We start from the raw sequence: 20,132 nt of genomic DNA on the forward strand, positions 1-20,132 counted from the left end.
GTGAACTCCGAAATGTGTAGATACGTTTCTCATCAGGAAAAAAAAAAAAAAAAAAGACCTTAAAGGTCCCCTAAATACCTTCAGTATAGGTGGGTTTCATCTATTACTAGGCTTTTAAATTCATTCGTCCTTCTGAAGAAATGTAAAACTATTGAAATTATATATAGGCTTATGTTTTCCTTCTTTTTATGTTTTTAATTCTTAGGTTTTCTGTGTGGAACTTCAGTTTTGGATAAGGATGGGGTGAGTGCAGCCGTTGTTGTTGCTGAGATGGCATCTTACCTGGAAACCATGAATATAACATTGAAACAACAACTGATTAAGGTTTATGAAAAGTAAGTTCTACTACTAGGAATTTGGCATTCTAATTTTTTTATTATTTTGGTGCTACTTTTAACCTTCTAAATTTATTTTTGAGGAATAGTCATTCCTTTTTAAAAAGTACTAAAATTGTCTGCATTAAGGACTGCCACTTTCTACATAACACTGTAATAGGCTTATCTTTAATACATACTTTTCGAAAGAGTGAGTTGAAATCTGATTTTAACACTTTAAATCTCTGTGCAGATATGGTTATCATATTTCAAAAACTTCGTATTTCTTGTGTTATGATCCAACTACCATCAAAAGTATATTTGAAAGGCTTCGCAATTTTGATTCTCCAAAAGAATACCCAAAGTTTTGTGGGACATTTGCTATATTGCATATACGAGATGTTACCACTGGATATGATAGCAGCCAGCCTAATAAGAAATCAGTAAGTACCTATTTTTTTTAAATTTTCAACAATTTGTAATAATTCATACTACAGTAAAATAGTTGAAGGTCAAGCCTGTGAGTTTCTTGAAACTAGGGTCCATTGTTTTTCTCCAGAGCAGTTGTAAGTTCACCAACTGGCTCTGACTCCCATCCTGTCCTCATCACTCCCCCAAGTGTATGCTACCCTTGTGGGTGGGGAGTGGGAAGGAGAATGAGAGAGACAGAAAGAGAAAGGGAGGGAGGGGAAAGGTGTGATGATGCTAAATAATGTTGAAAATAAAGTCTAAAAGCCCATAATTTTATCATATGATATCACTTACATGTGGAATCTAAAAAAATTATGCAAATGAGCATATTACAAAACAGAAGCAGACTCACAGACATAGAAAACAAACTTTTGGTTATGAAAGGGGAAGTGGGGGAGGGATTAATTAGGAGTTTGGAATTAAAATATATACACTACTATATATAAAATAGATCACCAAAAAGGACCTACTGTATAGCACAGGGAACTATACTCAATATCTTGTAATAACGTATAATGGAAAAGAATCTAATAAAAAAATTTTTAATTAAAATTTTAAAAAATTTTAATGTTTTACCTTATCATCTTAGCACCTAAAAATAAATAAATAAATAAATGCTTATAATTTCAAAGCTATTCATCTTTCTAGTTTTAACTTCCTTTTTCAACTTTATTCCCTATACCTCCAGCCAGATGGAATAACTTATAGTTTCTTACATATATACATTAAAATTTTTTTTTCTATTTTTGCTCAGGCTTTTTCCTCAGTCTACCTTTTCTTCCTACTGCTGCATATCCACACTTTAGCCATTTTAAGACTTCATGCAGATGTCACCTCCTCCACATACCCTCCAGGTCCCATAATCCGATATCGTCCTCCTGAGGTTTCATTATATATTGTGCCTTCCTCTTGTCATTTATCACTTTCTATCTTATGTTATCATTGTCTTGTTCATGGCAGATCCATTTCTAACATAGCTTTATGCCTGTCAAAGCTCCTGCCTACATAGTGGGTGCTCAACTAATATTTAAAAGCCCTATAGATTGCTGATTATATTTATTTTGTTATTGTTATGATTACAATTATTAGCCTAAATTTCTGTTTATAATTTCTGATGTTGTCTCAAGCTTCTAGGCGCATAATATATTTTGGGAAATCTGCAAGCCTTTTATGTAGAATACTACCCATATTCCCTTTGTGTATTTTCATCCAGTCAACAAAAATTGGTTCTCAGTTGTCATTCTGTGTGCACATATGTGTGTATCTATTTTTCTGTCTTCGTAAACTAATTGAAAAGAACCAAATTTTTTGCTTCTTTTTATTTCTCTAATGTTGCTGTGGTTAGAATAGTTCTTGGTGTGTTGCTTTTTTCCTCTTGAATCCCTTTAAAGTTTATATTTGTTATTCAAAGTGCTTTCCTATCTGTTCTCCACTGATGCTTACAACAGTTTTGTAAGACTCATAGTGTAGATATTTGTTAATCCCCTAAGGTCACACACAGTGACTGTCAAAGACTTCCTGAGTTCTTTCTTCTCCAACTTCAGATTGGCATTAACTGTGTGTTCAACAGGCATTTATTAAAACCCTTCTTTGCTACAGGCACAGGCACACTGGCAATACAGTAATGACAAAGACACTGTTTCTACACTCAGGAGTCTAGTGGGGAAATGGTCAAGTAAACAGTGGTTACTTTACAAAATGATAAGGGCTACTGGGGGTACATAAGGGTGCCATGGAAGAGCATAGGAAAGACCCTTACTCAGATTTGAGGGGCTTACAGAAGGCTTTGCAGAGGACTTCTGTGAGCTGAGTCCTAGAGTCTGGGTAGGAGTTATCCAGATGTGGGAGGAACAGAGGATGTTTCAGGCAAAGGGAGCAGCAAGTGCTATGTCTGGAGGTGAGAAGGCATGTTTTCTTTCAAAGAACCACAAGGAATTCTCTACAGCTGTAGTGTGGAGTGCAAAGAAGAATGGCCTGTGCAGTAAGTGGGTTAGAGAGGGGCAGACTTCCAGGCAGGGAGATCAGTTAGTACGCTGTTTCAGTAATCCAGATGAGAGATGATGGGAGCCTGAATGGTAGTAGTAGTGATGGAGACAGCCAGACAAAATTGAGTTAAATAAAGGATAGAATCGACAGGACTTGCTAGTTGATGGCCTGTGAGTGGAAAAGAGGGAAGGAAGGTCTCTGTCTTAAGCAACTAGTAGTACCACTGACTGAGAGAGGGATCTCACGGAGAGGACCAGGCTCGCTAGAGGGAAGGCACCACTGTCAACCCTTCTGCCCTAGTACAACTGCCATGGGTCCCTTGAGATACCTTCACAGACTGATTTGTGATCCAGGAAGAGTATCAGTGTTAATCCATATATTTAATGTCAGTAAAGCTTCACTTCTTTTTTTTTTTTTTTTTTTTTTTTTTGCGGTACACGGGCCTCTCACTGTTGTGGCCTCTCCCGTTATGGAGCACAGGCTCCGGACGCACAGGCTCAGCGGCCATGGCTCGCTGGCCCAGCCGCTCCGCGGCATGTGGGATCTTCCCTGACCGGGGCACGAACCCGTGTCCCCTGCATCGGCAGGTGGACTCGCAACCACTGCGCCACCAGGGAAACCCCAATAAAGCTTCATTTCATGTATTAACTTTTAGGTAAAAAAAAATAGATATATATTTTGCACCCCAGTGGGTTGTTTTGCCTGTCCTCTAGGATATGTGCACTCTGCTTTGGAGACTACTGATAAACTATCTGTGAAAGTGCTTTGAAATTCTAAAGCACTTTGCAAACGTAGAGGCAGTTTGGACTTTCATACAAATAGACCTGGCTTAAACTTCTTGCTCTGCCACTTAGCTGATTACCTTGAACAGGTCGTTTATTCTCTTTGAGCCTTGTCTGTAAATTGGCAGTAATATTTACTTTGCAGGATTATTGTTGAGGCCTGGAGATCATGTGTGTAAGGTATATAATCCAGTGCCTGTACAATTATAAATGTTTAGTAAATGGTACAGCTGTGAATTATTATGCATGTAATCTTTTGTATTTTACAGTTCTTTTAAAAATATTTTTAAATTTTTAATTGCAGCTAAAAAAACACATAAAATTTACCATCTTAACCTTTTTTTAAATTTTTTAATTTTTGGCTGTGTTGGGTCTTCGTTTCTGTGCGTGGGCTTTCTCTAGTTGCGGCGATCGGGGGCCGCTCTTCATCGCGGTGCACGGGCCTCTCACTGTCGCGGCCTCTCTTGTTGCGGAGCACAAGCTCCAGACGTGCAGGCTCAGTAGTTGTGGCTCACGGGCCTAGTTGCTCCGCGGCATGTGGGATCTTCCCAGACCAGGGCTCAAACCTGCGTCCCCTGCATTGGCAGGCAGATTCTCAACCACTGCGCCACCAGGGAAGCCCCATCTTAACCATTTTTAAGAGTACAGTTCAGTAGTGTTAACCATATTCACATTGTTGTGCAACTGATCTCCAGAACTTTTTCATCTTGCTAAACTGAAACTCTATACCCATTAAACAAGTCTCCATTTCCCCCTCCTGCTAGCCCTTGGCAACCACGCTCCTACTTTCTCTTTCTATGAATTTTGCTACTTTACACACCTCATATAAGTGGAATGTACTTTACAACTCTTGAAAACAAGAAAGGTACCAAGTGTAATTGAGCTGTTGTTGCATTTGTGCATAGGTGCTGCCTGTGAGTAAAAACAGCCAAATGATTACGTTTTCTTTTCAAAATGGCTGTGTTGCTACTCTTCGGACAAGTGGGACAGAACCAAAGATAAAGTATTATGCAGAGATGTGTGCGTCACCTGACCAGAGGTGAGAATTGACTTTTTAAATATTATATATATATAAAAGCTTTATTGAGGTATAATTTACATTCAGCCATTTAAAGTATACAACAATGTTTCTTAATATATTCAGAGTTGTGGAAACATCACTATAATCAAGTTTAGAACATTTTCATCACCTCAGAAAGAAACCCCATACCCGTTCGCAGTCACTCTCCACTCCCCTCCTTCCCAGCCCTAGGCAACCACCGATCTACTATTTGTCATTACAGGTTTGCTTCTTCTGGACATTTCATATAAATGGAATCATGCAGTATGTGGTCCTTAGTGACTGGCATCTTTACTTAGCATAATGTTTTCAAGGTTCATCCATGTTAGCATGAATCAGTACTTTATTCCTTTTTTAAAAAATTTGTTATCATGGCTCAATGATATTCCACTGTATGGATATACCATATTTTTTTATCCGTTTATCAGAGGATGGACATTTGGGTTATTTCCACATTTTGGCTATTATGAATAATGGTGCTCTAAATGTTTGTGTTCAAGTTTTTATGTGGACGTATATTTTCATTTCACTTAGGTATATATCATATATATATATAAGGAGTAGAATTGCTGGGTCATATGGTAGTTCTATGTTTAGCTTTTTGAGGAACTGCCAGACTGTTTTCCAAAGAGGCTGCATTATTTGGGAACTGAATTTTAATTTTTTAGTGAATTTATATTCTTGGGAAGGCTCTCTGAGCTTTAACTCTTTTTTTTTTTTTTTTTTTTTTTTTTTTTTTGGGGTTTGGGGCCCTTTCACTGTTGTGGCCTCTCCCGTTGCGGAGCGCAGGCTCCGGACGCGCAGGCTCAGCAGCCATGGCTCACAGGCCCAGCTGCTTTGCGGCATGTGGGATCTTCCCAGACCGGGGCACGAACCCACGTCCCCTGAATCGGCAGGCAGACTCTCAACCGCTGCACCACCAGGGAAGCCCTGAGCTTTAACTCTTGATGAACATAAAGAATTGATTAACAAGTAGTTTGTTTATTGCCAAATTCTTATTTTCTACGTGTAACATGATTTGACTTAACCTGGCCAATTAATATCCTTTTAGGAGTATAAATTGTGACTAAATTAACTTGACTTTAGTAATATATTCAGAGGGTATTTAAACTTTTTAAACTTTCGTAAGTAGTATCTCCTATAAGGTTGTCATTGATCAATATGTATTTGGGAAGGAGATTTTTTTTGGAATTGCCTTCAGAGCCCAAGTTACATTATTTACTGTTTCCCTAATCTTTGTGTTTAGGAGCAGATTTTATTTCCTTTGGGGGAAAAAAATGACCTCCTGAAGTCATTCAGAGCAGAGTGTGAAGTAAAACATATTGAATAATGCTATCTTTGGTTAAGAATGAAGGTTGATTATTAAAGTAAAAAATAATTGATTTGTTGTGTAGCTTGTAAAATGACTGTGAAGGCAGTTTTAAAGAGGCATTCCTAGAAATGTTCTGGGCAGTGGCACCTCTTCAGGTGATAATTTTGAAGGGAATACTTGCTATTTTATAAACATCTCATTTTTTTAGTCACATCTCAGGAAGCCATTTTATCTTTTTTTTTTTTATTTTTTTAACATCTTTATTGGGGCACAATTGCTTTACAATGGTGTGTTAGTTTCTGCTCTATAACAAAGTGAATCAGTCACACATAAACATATGTTCCCATATGTCTTCCCTCTTGCGTCTCCCTCCCTCCCACCCTCCCCCATTTTATCTTAATACCTGATATTGGTGTTCTAAGCCATTAAGTTATCTGATTCAGGAGAAATCTTTAGATATACTATAACTCATCCATGTTTCATGTACCAAGGAACTCCTTTTAATGCAGTTCAATTTCAGTTTGTGATAATGGTGTTTTCTGTGTGTGTGATTCCCCTCTTCCCACCTTTGGTCTCAATTTGTTTTGTTTTGTTTTAACTGAGGGAATTTCTCTTTCATTTACCAGTTGTTTTAAGGCTATGAAAATAAAGAACTTCAAAACTCTTAACCTTTTTCCTCAGTGACACTGCCTTACTAGAAGAGGAATTGAAGAAACTCATTGAAGCTTTGATTGAGAATTTTCTTGAGCCCAGGAAAAATGGACTGACCTGGCGTTCTGTGTAGTGTTCACCAGTACGTCATTGCTTTGCACTGGCTCATGGAACAGAACAACCAAGAACTTCATGCATTGAACTCGAGTTAGCATTCTCTCTCTGTCTCATCTGGCCGAGTTATCTTTTTCCTTTTACTTTCTTTCTTTTTGGTTGGCTGACTAAACAAACTGTATACATTTGAAATGAAATGGTCTGGAGAGAAATGATTCAAATTTTTTCATAATCTTGAACAAAAGTCATTACATTAAAAGTATTATGGTAACACGTCGTTCTTCCTTCAACAGAAACAAAACAATACAAATGAGTTTTCTTAGTAAAGTGTGATTAAGCTTAGTTCCATATTCTTGTAATTGTGTATAGCACGTTTTTTTTAAGGCAGATAAATGCTATATAATTGTAGAATTAGTTAAGGAAATTAATCCATAGAATTGGCAAGAAAATGGCACTGTTCCCAGTATACTGTGGAAAAGCGTCATTGTTACATCACAGGTATTAACTTACAAATTAGAGTATTTGAAATGAGGTATTTAGCATTTCTAGCTTAGAACAGATGTTACAATATGTGGTTTCAGCACCTTTGTTTCAGGTGCTCTTGGTGCAGTGTAAATTTATTGTATGTATTTAAAATTCTGACATTTACCGAACATAAAACAGTAGTGGCAACATTCCTAGTGGCTTGGTTCTTGTCAAATTTCTCAGTGCCTTCTCAGGGCATGGTTTGAATTGAAATAGTGTTCTTGCATTGAATATAATTTAATCAGTTAATTTGCAGACAGTTAAAGAAAATCTTCCAAACTATATAGGTGCTTCCCCTCTATATCAAATAGGTTTGTTGATTTAAAAGTGTTATGAATGTAGGTAAAAATCTCAATAAAAGCAGGCTCAGTGTAACTGTAGTTAAGGATCTTCATGTTAGAATTGTGTCAGTTATCACAACCTCTAAGTAAAGAAAAATATCCAAACTAAGAAAGGAGCTGTGAATTTATTTAAAAGCCTAACCTTTAAATTACATTTTTACAAGTATATTTATTTCTTTATCACATGAAGTGATGCTCATTTTACTAAGAAATAAAACATCCAGATTTTAGATCTTATGAAACACTAAAACTACATGTTTTAAAACTAAAGTCCAGGACTTCCCTGGTGGCGCAGTGGCTAAGAATCCGCCTGCCAATGCAGGGGACACGGGTTTGAGCCCTGGTCCGGGAAGATCCCACATGCCGCAGAGCAACTAAGCCCGTGTGCCACAACTACTGAGCCTGTGCTCTAGAGCACACGAGGCACAACTAATGAAGCCCGTGTGCCTGGAGCCCGTGCTCCACAACAAGAGAAGCCACCGCAATGGGAAGCCCACGCACCACAACGAAGGGTAGCCCCCGCTCACCACAACTACAGAAAGCTTGTGCGCAGCAACAAAGACCCAACACGGCCATAAATAAATAAATAAATAAATAAATAAAACTAAAGTCCAATTTATCCTAACATCTTGCTGACTTCTGTAGAATTTCTGATCGCAAGAATACTATTTATCTTTTTTAGTGTGGGAAAAAAAAATTTTTGGAAGGTCATTTTTAGTTGATTCTGCATCTTCTAAAAGAGTTAATAGAGAAGTGTTGTTTAATCTTCTTAAAGTGTATCCTATCCTATATAGCTCACAGAGTACTTAGTACATGTGGTATAGTTAAGAGGTAACAATAATGAGGACTTGGATGTACGTAATTATACTAAACAAATTGCCTATGGGCGATAACTAGTATGAGAGAATTTATTTCCTAAATAATAATAATAATATAAAATTTGAACTGACTAGAATATTTATTAAATCATGGTTTGGTTTATTGCAGCTAACATTTGGTTGAATCCAGATAATCCAGATGTGAGTTTCAAATTATTGTATTGGCACTATTGTTAATTTGTTCCTTCCTTACTTTCTTGTAGCTGAGTCTTGTGTGACTGTAGATAATAGAGCTAAATGTAGAGCACTATTTCTGAATGAGTTTGTTTTCAAAGGCTTTGCACTAAAGACGAAATGTGTAGAATTTTTTGCTTTATTTGCTTTTGGGAATGTAGACTGTAATTTAGGAAATGGCCTATAATCTACAAAGTTGTATGAACAATGCTACATATATATATATATATATATATATATATATATATATGAAAAATATGTATATTGGGTTTTAGTATCTGTGTTTCAGTGACTGAAGAACAAAGTTGAGCTAAAATGATACAATAGCTCATTCATAATCACTAAAGTCGTGTCATACTGTCATTCTATTATAAACAGAACAGTTTTGAGTGCTTTAATATAATGCAACACTTGAGTCATCTTAATCAAGGTGAAAAGTCATTAAGGCTTGGATTCTTATCTCAAAAATTTAAAAATCCAAAGTTAAAATTAACAAAATTTTACAAATGTTCCTGAAGTGTATAGATTGAGGGAATTATTTGATTCTAGCCAAGCTCTCGAGTCTGTCTAAGCATATTTAACAAGAACTTGACATAGTGGGTGTACACTTGCCTAACAGAATAAATTCAGTAGCCCCAGCCAACCAAGGGAAACAGAAGTACTGGCCGGTAGGTCTCAGCCTTAGGATCTACATTGTTTATCTTTTTGTTTATGAATAATATCATGGAAATGAATGCATTCTCATTGAGTGTGTAAATCAAAACTGGTATTTTCTAGAGCTTTGGGGAAAAGGAAAGAATTAATGGGGCAAGATCAAAGCACTGGAAATAAACAGTAGAAATAACAATAGAAAGGTCAGTAAGGTGGCACAGGAAATGCTTCGTGTGAAGGGCAAACTTATCACCCGAAAAGTGGGGAGTGAACTGGCTGTGGGCAAGTTGTTTACTTGTGTTTACTTGTTATTATGATGAGCAGATAGTGATGCTTTTGTTTTCCTTTATTAGTGACCACTAAAAAGAGACCAGGGAGGCCTTTGAGGAGGTGAGAAAAAGTACCTCTCTTACTGATTCAGTTCCTGCTAGGATGTTGTATTTTAGGATCATATGGGAACTGGGGAGGGGAGGATATAGCAGAAATAAAAAGGAATGAAATATAGACTGGGAAATAAGATCCATGAGAAAAAGTTCAAAGGATTAAGATCATTTAACTATGGAGGGGAGAGAGCTGTTGAGATAGTTTAATAACTCTTGAGTTATTAATTGAATCGTTTATTGAAGAACTCAAAGTAGGAAGTTTGATAATATGACAAACTGTTCTCCATCTCCATCAAGGACAGAATAATAGGAAATAAGGATTTTTTTTTAATAAAATTAAACATTTTAAAATTAAAGGGGTATACTAAATGGCTTTTTAAGGTTCCTTCCAATACTGTTTTTTTTTTAAATCTCAGGTTGGAACAAAGATGATGTCATAAAGAGCACTGAAAATAACATTTCAGTTTCACTGCATACCTAGAAGAATTTAGCTCACAAGATAGTTTTTGTGTATGTTGAATAGTAGATGCATGAGTGCAGTCTTTATTCATTGTATAAAGACCTGCTTAATTTAACCTGCAAATTAAGTGAGACGTGAACACAATTTTGTTCATCTTGAAGAATGTATAGCATTATAGGATAGTTGAGAGGTTTGTTTTAAATATAAATTATTGTTATTTGGATGTTGTAACTTCAGCAGACAGAAGGTTCTAAGAGGTTGGATGCTTTGGAATATCTTTATATAGGGAATAGACCTCCAATTTCTTAAGCAAGTTGCTTCTGGAATTGATGCAACAAAGATACTAGCTGGAGTTTAATGGAGAAATGTTCTACAAACTGCTGCTATTGGTATTTCTCTTAGATGTTTTCCACTGATGTTTGTGATGCTCGAAAAATCCAAATTCTGCTTGGATAAATTTGTTTTATGCTTTTTTCTCTCTACCTCCCTCTTTCCCTAGGTGCCCTCCCACATTTTGTTACTGTGAAAAGCTGTTGTCCTATTACCTCACTGATAAGTGATCTTAACTGTATTCATTCAGAATGCTTTAAACTTATTCCTAAGCTGTTTTTGTTTATGGACTTTGGGTTATTTTGTTATTATTGTGAAAATATTTAAGACATTGTAAGAAGTAATTTTAAATCTATTGCATAACCTTTTTTGGTTTTCTGGATACTACTATATATTAATTTATTATGGCCTTTTACAATTCACTTGTTTTCTGAAATTGCTCTAGAAACTGAGGAAGAAAGAGTCATACTAACCTAAATGAATGGTCAACTGATCTAGCATTCTATTTCAGGTTTCCTTGTACTTTGGGCATCCAAAGCACAAGATCCGAGATAATCTTTTTTCACATTTGTCCCTCAAAGCATCTTACCCTAAGCCATAAGAAGACTAAGTGGCAAGAAGAGAGTCTCTCATTGTCTGACTCTTTACACAGCCTGATTTTACTCCCAGTTTGAAACAAAGTTAGTGTTTACCATTGGTTACTTTAAATATTCACCATACTGTTATATTCATTAAGACATCTGTTCGTTAATTCACGATTGTGTACTTAAAAAAGAGAATATAGAAGAATGAGTAAAGTGACCAAGATAAGGGCAAAGTGACATATCTAAAGTTTGCTTCTCAAATTTTTCCACCAGCATAATCCTCAAGCAGAGGAGCATGAATGTGTAGGGGAAGGGGCCTGAGAGCAAAATCAGAAGCAGCCTGCCACTCAGGAAATTTCGTGTTCTCTCTTAAAAATGTAAGTGAATTTTGCATTCTCTGTAATAAAACTGTTTTAGTATAAAAATGATTCCTTCAGTCTTCATGGAAGCTGGTGCTGCCAGAAAGAGGCACCGTGTTTATCACATGGGCTCTCAGTTTTCTCCCCCCACCCCGCCCTCAGTTGCTGCATATCCCTGGGGGTACCGCACTGACTCTAGTGTGAGAAATATAAACATAACACATACCAAGGATATTCCCTTTAGAAGCTGACTTTTGAAAGTATTCATGCCAAATTGAAGTGACCTGAAACAGTTATGTTACCACTGAACCTTGTAATATAGTCAGAGGTGTTGGCCAGTTTGTTCTGTTTAATTCTTTGGCATTCCTGGACTAAGAAGGGGCACCTGACTATCAGCTCCCTGAGAGCAAGCATCATGGTTTATTATTTTTTCTTCTCCACACCACCTAGTATAGTACCTGTTGTAGAGTACTTAATGGGTGACAATAGGAATTATGGGATTTTATTTTAAAGAAACAAATAGTTTAGAAAACAATCGAAAATGTTCATTTTCTGATTCAGCTTTTAAAACAATTCTCAGTACTGAAGTTTGTTAAGCATGCACACCCTTAAATACCCTGTTTCTTCGGAGAGAGAAGAGCATATTCCTATTTCGAAATTGTATGTAAGTCCTAGTGTTTTACACTCAAAGCAAGATGTTGGCCAAGAAGGCTAAGAAAGTGTCTGTGTAGACTTAATATCACTAGTATTAGTGCCATTATGAGCCTGCTAGGGCTGCTTTCCAAGTGAGTCACAACTAATTTGATACTGTTTGGTATATTTTTGTTCAGTGTTATGATTCATCATATATCTTACAAGAACCACTCAAACAAGAGTTGCATCTGTATATGATGAGGCCTTGTGTTATAGGCTAAAACAAACTCTTTGTATACATCATTGAATATGCCAGATAAAATATATGCAGTTAAGAATTATTTATTTTTTTGTGTAGCAGTAGTTCAAAATTGTGCCCTTGTTTTAATAGTTTCTGTCAACATCTCGTTTTTCCTTGCAAAAACACCAGGGTGTATCATAAGTACTGCCTATGAGAATTTGCATTTAAGTATTTGTGTGTGTGGTTTTCGTGTGGTTTTAGCCAAATGAAGTGTTATCAGTAATAAACAGGTCTCTTCATAGGCATGAGTTTCTGTGTAATTTTTATTATCTTAGATACTGTGTAGTTTATAAAGTTGGCTATCCAAACTGAACACATTCTTGATATATATACATGGAATGCCCTAGAAGCAACTTTGACCCTAAATGAATATTACAGCTCATTACTCAGTAAATATTTCTTGATTGGTTCATCAGCAGTCCCAGAAGAAAGGACTACCATTAAAGTTCTTTCCACCTTATTTTTCTCCATCTCTCCTTCAGTTGACCTAATTTTTCTGCCCATGTTAGCATCAGCTAACATAATAAAAAGTTAAAGGTTTGGAAATCTCTCAAAGAAGTAACTATATAGCTGTGATAAAGTGGTGGTCATGGGATTAGTTTCCAAGGTTGTTAGGACCCTGTAGTCCTGGTCTCCACTGCCTGCCTTCCTCTGATCAGGCTTAAAGGTAAGATGAGTGAGAGTAACATTCTACAAGGTCATTTTATCACCTTCTGCATGGAATGTTCTGGGAACCATGCTAATCCCATCCCTCCCACTTCTTCCATTTTATTGTTGTTCATAGCACATAAACAGTATAACAAATAAATTTAAGTAGTAGTATTACCTGACTCCATAGTCTCCATGAGTGTAGCTTTTTCACTACTTTACCACTGCCTAGAACAGTGCATGGCACCATAGTAGGTTCTCAGTAAATGTTTATTGAATGCATGAACCCGTCTCATGTTTCTGCCTGCAGCAGAAAAGCACTAAATTCTGCACTGATTCTGCATACGCACAGAGTTGCACGTGATGAGAAATATGCAGCAGTGATACCACCAGCTTTAGAGATTTATAAACCCATTAATCAACATCTCATTCAGGCAACACCTACTTCTTGCTGCCTCTGGGTCATCTCTACCCTTGTCGTCCTGAGATCTCGAGCTCAGTATTTTCTTCCTGCTTTCCTGGCCCCGTATCTTCCTGGCTTGAAATCTCCAAGTCATCTTTGATTTCTCCTGCCACTGGATATGTGCTATTTGACAAGTTCTTTAAATTTAACAGTCTCTGAAGGTAAGGGCAAGGCCATTGATCTGAGACCCACCTAAAACAGGGACCAAGAAGCTAATCCCACCTAAAATAATAATAGAAATGTTATCCCCAAGGGAGAAGAGTTCATGTGTATATAAATGGAGATGTTTTGGAGGAGGGATTATAATAAAAATGTTTATTCCCCATTCTACCTCCCTGTCTTCCCCAAACTAGCACTTCCTCATTCCTATAGTGATGTGACCATTCTCCTGTTTATTTCCCTCTCTTTACCTCTGGTTCTAATCATTAAATGGTCCAGTATTGCATGTAATTTGCTTAAATTAATTCTTTGACCTTTACCCCTCTGCTTCATTCATTCATTTTATAAATATTTATTGACCTGGAAATATGTAGGAACCAAGAGCACTGCAGAAGGCTAAGAAATAGGAAAAAGGACACAGCAACCAGGTTACTGCTGGAACAGCCTGTTCGGGACACTGTTCCCACCGCCCTCACACCACCAGATCACCTTTATCTTTTCCTGATGTCTTTGGATTCAAAGTACCTGGAGAGAAGGCCCAGCGGGCTGGACTTTGGTCACATGCCTGCCTCCTACCTGAAACTAGAGCCTGATAAGTGAAAGATTTGACCCCCTCACCTTCCTTCTGAATGGTAGCAGGAGACAGGGCACTGCAGTTACCCTTCCATCAAGACAGTGAGAGGAAGTTAATTGACCAATTGGAAATTGTGGTGCAGACAAAAGGTGACAAACATCCGCTACAGTGCCAGAGGGAGTGCTGGAGAAGAAGCAAAAGCTCGGCAAAGGAAGAGGGGGGACATCTTAAGCGCAGAAGAGCACGAGTGTGCAGAGAACCATGAGTAGTTCGGTCTGGCGACACTGGGAGTAGGGATGAGAGTGGAGAGGTGGGAGAGGGCCCTGTGTGCTGCGCTGCTGCGGAGCTTGGACTTCAATCAGCAGGTAATGAGTCACAGGAAGGTTTAAGCAGAAAGTCTCCAAGAGAGGATGGTGGGGATGGGGGAGGTATGAGAGAATCCACCACTGGAAAGAATCTTAAAGGTCATCTTATCCAATCTCATCATTTTCTGCAATATGGCTACCAAATGAGGATATATATTTGAACCTCTCCAGTGACAACTTGGCAAGACAAGTTGTTCCCTTTGAAAGAAAGGCCAGTAGAGAGTTCTTTATTGTGTTCAGCTGAAATCTGCCTCCTGAAGCTTCTACTCTTTGGCTGCACTTGGAAACTCAATGTTATACAAAAATCCATTTCCTTGTCACTCAAAGACTTTTCCCCTCAGTCTAAATATGCATAATTCAGCAACCGTTCCTTGTGTTACCTGTTTTTTTTTTTAACATCTTTATTGGAGTATAATTGCTTTACACTGGTGTGTTAGTTTCTGCTTTATAACAAAGTGAATCATTTATACATATACATACATCCCCATATCTCTTCCCTCTTGCGTCTCCCTCCCTCCCACCCTCCCTATCCCACCCCTCTAGGTGGTCACAAACCACCAAGCTGATCTCCCTGTGCTATGCAGCTGATTCCCACTAGCTATCTATTTTACATTTGGTAGTGTATATATGTCCATGCCACTCTCTGACTTTGTGGCAGCTTACCCTTCCCCCTCCCCATATCCTCAAGTCCATTCTCTAGTAGGTCTGTGTCTTTATTCCTGTCTTACCCCTAGGTTCTTCATGACATTTTTTTTTCTTAAATTCCATATATATGTGTTAGCATACGGTGTTTGTCTTTCTCTTTCTGACTTATTTCACTCTGTATGACAGACTCTAGATCCATCCACCTCACTACAAATAACTCAATTTCATTTCCTTTTATGGCTGAGTAATATTCCATTGTATATATGTGCCACATCTTCTTTATCCATTCATCTGTTGATGGACACTTAGGTTGCTTCCATGTCCTGGCTATTGTAAATAGAGCTGCAATGAACATTGTGGTACATGTCTCTTTTTGAATTATGGTTTTCTCAGGGTATATGCCCGGTAGTGGCATTGCTGGGTCATATGGTAGTTTTATTTTTAGTTTTTTAAGGAACCTCCATACTGTTCTCCATAGTGGCTGTATCAATTAACATTCCCACCAACAGTGCAAGAGGGTTCCCTTTTCTCTACACCCTCTCCAGCATTTATTGTTTGTAGATTTTTTGATGATGGCCATTCTGACCGGTGTGTGACCTATTTTTTAGATCCTACTCACCTTCCTGATCACCCCATGGACAATTTTCAAAGAGCTGGGTCCAAAATTAATATAATACCAGGAGAGGTGGGGTGGAAACCAACCTGAGGCTAAATCAGGAAAGCTGGGTTGGGGCAGGGGTGGAAGAGATTTATTCTCAGGTGAGCAGGGAGCAAGGGCAGAAAAAAATAAAACAGTAACTGGATCAGAGTTTTTTCCAATTGTTTCCCATTCCCACATATGCATGCTTCCCCTGGTGGATAGGGATCCGTGTCCCGTGAAACAAACTCACAACCTCTGCCCTGGAAGGAACCCAAATTCAATGCAAGCATCTCTCTTTACAGTGAGGAAAGCCTGAGGGTCAGGTTGGAGATCCACTTTGAGTCCACAGAGTGGATTTCTGCAGAACCCAACTCATCTTCTTCCCAATCTGCTGCTTTCTCCCCCATGACCTGGTTAAAATTCATTCAGTGAAATTGAACTATTTGTAATGAGGTGGATAGACCTAGAGTCTGTCATACAGAGTGAAGTAAGTCAGAAAGAGAAAGACAAATACCGTATGCTAACACATATATATGGAATTTAAGGGGAAAAAATGTCATGGAGAACCTAGGGGTAAGACAGGAATAAAGACACAGACCTACTAGAGAATGGACTTGAGGATATGGGGAGGGGGAAAGGTAAGCTCTGACAAAGAGAGGCATGGACATATATACACTACCACACATAAGGTAGATAGCAGCCGCATAGCACAGGGAGATCAGCTCGGTGCTTTGTGACCACCTGGAGGGGTGGGATAGGGAGGGTGGGAGGGAGGGAGACGCAAGACGGAGGAGATACGGGAACATATGTATATGTATAACTGATTCACTTCGTTATAAAGCAGAAACTAACACACCATTGTAAAGCAATTATACTCCAATAAAGATGTAAAAAAAAAAAAATTCATTCAGTGAATCTTAGTCTTCAGCCATAAGGAGTCCTCCCTCCTTGTAATCAGGAGTAAACTAAGGTCCAGAGAAGAGAAGTGATCCCCTGAGTCACAAAGCAGTTCAGGGGCAAACCTGGGACTAATACTCAGGTCTCCTGACTGGTAGTCCCTTTCTCCTTCTGTACAAATATTTAGTAACCTACCAGGAGCAGGACAGTGAATAAAAAGTTGGTAAGGTGTAACCCACATCTTTAAGAAGAAAAAAACAATTAGGATGCAATAGAAGTGCAGTAGTAGAGATAAACATAGAAGGGTGCAGGAATAGAGGGGCATCTGTGCTGGATCCAGGAAGGGCTCTAAAGAGTCGCTGGGACTAGAGTGGAGCCTTGAAGGAAGAGCAGGAGCTTGTCAGGTAGAGAAAAGAGAACAGACCTTGCAGACACAGGAGACAGCAAAAAGAACGCAGGAAGAAGCATCCTGCGGAGGCTAGATAATAGGTTTCTGATCTCAGCCAATGGCACTTCCGATTTTACGCACTTTTGTGGGGTGAAATGCTCAAAGTTCCAACTATCACTCTGAAGCTGACGACTACAGGTCTATGTTTTTAGGCCAGACCTTCCTTCCAAGCTTCAGAGCCACACAACAGTTTTCAAGTCATCTCTACCTGGATGTCCCACAGCACTTCCAACTTAAGTTGTCCAGGCCTAAGCTTTTTTTCTCACACCTGACTACCCACCCCCCAACCCACCCCCGGTGCCAGTAAGCTCGCTCCTTCTCCTCTATGGACTGTGTCAATGCGTCGTCGTTCATTATTTCTTCTCCCTCCCCACCCCTCCCCCACACTGAAATAAGCAGCTGGAGCTGCCAATCTTACTTCCTAATGCATGAAAACCCCTTACTGTAACAGGATGGAGGTAAGGATTTTTTTTTCAATTGAAACTGAATAAAATATGGAGTCATATGATTACTAGGGTAATGGAGCCAGCCTGAAGTTCTGGAAGTTTGGTTGTACCATCCAGATCCATCTAGCCTTTCTAAGCCAGCCTAAGACATGGCTTAGAAACAATTCCTGGTTCTAAGGCTGTTTGGGACTTAGGAATGGCAGCAAGAATTCTGGAACTTGCCTGGTTAGTTGACATGCATTCAGTCAGCTTATGTGGGGAGATTGGCTCAGTAGGAAGCTGGGAACCCTGGGACCCCTTTCTCTACTTTCCAGTTTCCAGAGTTGGGGCTGTCTTGTCGTTTACCCACTGAGCCTCGCCTTCACTTCCAATAACTCTAGCCCAGCCAGGATTTGAGATCCAGCTGTAGTTGTCAACTGAATTCAGTTATTGTGGAGTCTTGTTGTACAGTATCTATAAGACTCCCCCTTTCTCTTCTTTACCTTGTAGTAGTTAAGAACACACGTTCTAATTTCAGAGCGCCCAGTTTCAAAAACCCCCTTTCTATCAGTTACTAGCTATGAGACCTTGAGCAATGTGAAAGCCAGCCTCCAAGAGGGCCCCCAATAATCCCTGCCTGGCAGAAGTCATGGCATCCTACTTCCAAGATTAGGTTATAAAAGCCTCTTTCTCTTACATCTCGGTACTCTTTCTTGGATCATTTGCTCTGGGTGAAGCCAGCTGCCATGTCATGAGCAGCCCTATGGAGAGGCACACGTGTGAGCTTGGAAGCCCTGACCATTCCTGTGGAATAGGAGTATGGGTGCTGCTTAACTGGTGGCTCTGGCTCCGTGTCTCAGTGAGATTGCAATCAAGATGTCAGCTGTGGTTGCAGTCATGCAAGGTTTAGGATCAGCTGGGGCTGGAGGATCCGCTTCCCAGATAGCTCACTCACATGGCAGGAAGCCTCAGTGCCTCACCACATGGGCCTCTCCATAGGGTTGCTTGAGGGTCCTCACCACAAAGCAGCTGGCTTCCTCCAGAGTGAGTGATCCAAAGAGAGAGCAAGGCACAAGCCACAGTGTCTTTTATGACTTAGCCTCGGAAGTGACACACTGTCATTTCTGCAAAATTCTGTGGTCATACAGATCAATCCTGATACAGTTTGTGAGGGACTACACAGGAGGTGGGGATCATGAGGGCCATCTTGGAGACTGGCTATCACAGACAGAAAGATGAAATGACCAATTTTGAACATGCTATGTTTGAGACACCTGAGAGACATCCAAGTGTAGATGACAAATAGGCAATTGGAAATATGAGTCTGGAGCTCAGAAGAGAGGTCTAAGCTAGAGATCTAAATTTAGAAATTTTCAACATATTTAAAGCCACGGACACGAATATGATCACCTAATGACAGTATGGAGAGGAGAGCCTTTGCCTTTTGGAACTTCCACATTTACTCTTTTTATATTAAATTTAAAGTTATAATTTAATCTAATTTTGCATGATAAAGTCTTTAAAATAAATAAAATTAGAAAGATAACAGCAAATACCCATTTACCCACCACCTAGAACAATAAATGTCAATACTCTTTCTCATTTGTCTCATATATTTTCCTTTCCTATAAAACCCCTACCCAATCCAATTCCCTGCCTTGACTCCTATATTGGTTAGATGTCTTTCAATTGGTTAGTTTTGCTGAATAATAAACTACACCCCCAAAGGACTTGGTAGTTTAAACCAGTATTTATATAGCTCACAATTCTGCAAATCAAGAATCTGTGCTGAGCTCAGCTGAGTTGTTCTTTTGGTCTAAGCTAGGTTCATTTCATGGGTTGAAGTCAGCTACCAAGTTGTCTGGGAGCTGGATGGCCTCTGCGGGGATGGCTCCTCTCTGCTCCATGTGGTCTCTTGTCTTCCAGCAGGCTAGGTCAGGTCTGTTCACGTGCGCGGCAGGACAGGATTTCAAGGAAAAGAACTGAAACATGCTTTTGAGGCATCTTGAGCCTTAAGCATGCCTCTGCTTCATTCCATTGGCCAAAAATGTCCCAAGGCCACTTCAGATTTAAGGGATGGAGAAATAGTCTCCATCTTTCGATGAGAGGAACTGCAGTGTCACAACTCAAAGGGTATGGATTCAGGGAGGACTGAAGGATTGTGACTGTTTTTATAATCTACCACAGTATATATACTCTCTAATTATTCACATTCCTCCCACAGGCAAAATGTGCTCACCTCCATTCCAGAACCCCCAAAAGTCTCTTGCAATTATGTCATCAGGCTCAAAGTCTAGGATCTTATCATCTATATCAGGTTTGTAAATGACTTGATAAATGTTGTTCTTTCTGACCTTGATATCTATGAATTTAAAAGATAAGTTATTTGCCTCCCATACACATAGTATGCAATGAGGCAGACAGGATAACATCAATAGACATGACATTTCCATTCAAGAAGGAGAAGCATGAAAGGTACATAGACATCCTTAAACAGAGCAATCTTGGACTCCAGGTAGATGAAGGTTGTCAGGTCCCCTATCCTGGGAGAGGGAATAT

The 20,132-nt window shown here is 39.0% G+C and overlaps 1 protein-coding gene across 5 annotated transcripts in view; it reads left to right on the forward strand.

The window, feature by feature from the left end:
- Nucleotides 1-14,883, forward strand: part of PGM2L1 (phosphoglucomutase 2 like 1) — a 73,853-nt gene extending 58,970 nt beyond the window's left edge. For 2 of the 5 annotated variants that reach the window (XM_073808469.1, XM_019946618.3), the window contains 4 exons: nucleotides 206-335; nucleotides 568-757; nucleotides 4,459-4,592; nucleotides 6,607-7,370. In XM_073808469.1, the coding sequence (XP_073664570.1) occupies nucleotides 206-335; nucleotides 568-757; nucleotides 4,459-4,592; nucleotides 6,607-6,709 (557 nt within the window). In that variant the 3' untranslated portion in view covers nucleotides 6,710-7,370. Of the gene's footprint in view, nucleotides 1-205; nucleotides 336-567; nucleotides 758-4,458; nucleotides 4,593-6,606; nucleotides 7,371-8,543; nucleotides 9,507-11,289; nucleotides 12,553-13,953 lie in introns of those variants that run through there. The other 3 variants (XR_012333422.1, XM_033862296.2, XM_073808468.1) reach the window with 3 other exon arrangements.
- Nucleotides 14,884-20,132: the final 5,249 nt, after the last annotated feature.

This window comes from Tursiops truncatus, chromosome 8 (assembly GCF_011762595.2).
Source record: "Tursiops truncatus isolate mTurTru1 chromosome 8, mTurTru1.mat.Y, whole genome shotgun sequence".
Lineage (NCBI taxonomy): Eukaryota > Metazoa > Chordata > Mammalia > Artiodactyla > Delphinidae > Tursiops > Tursiops truncatus.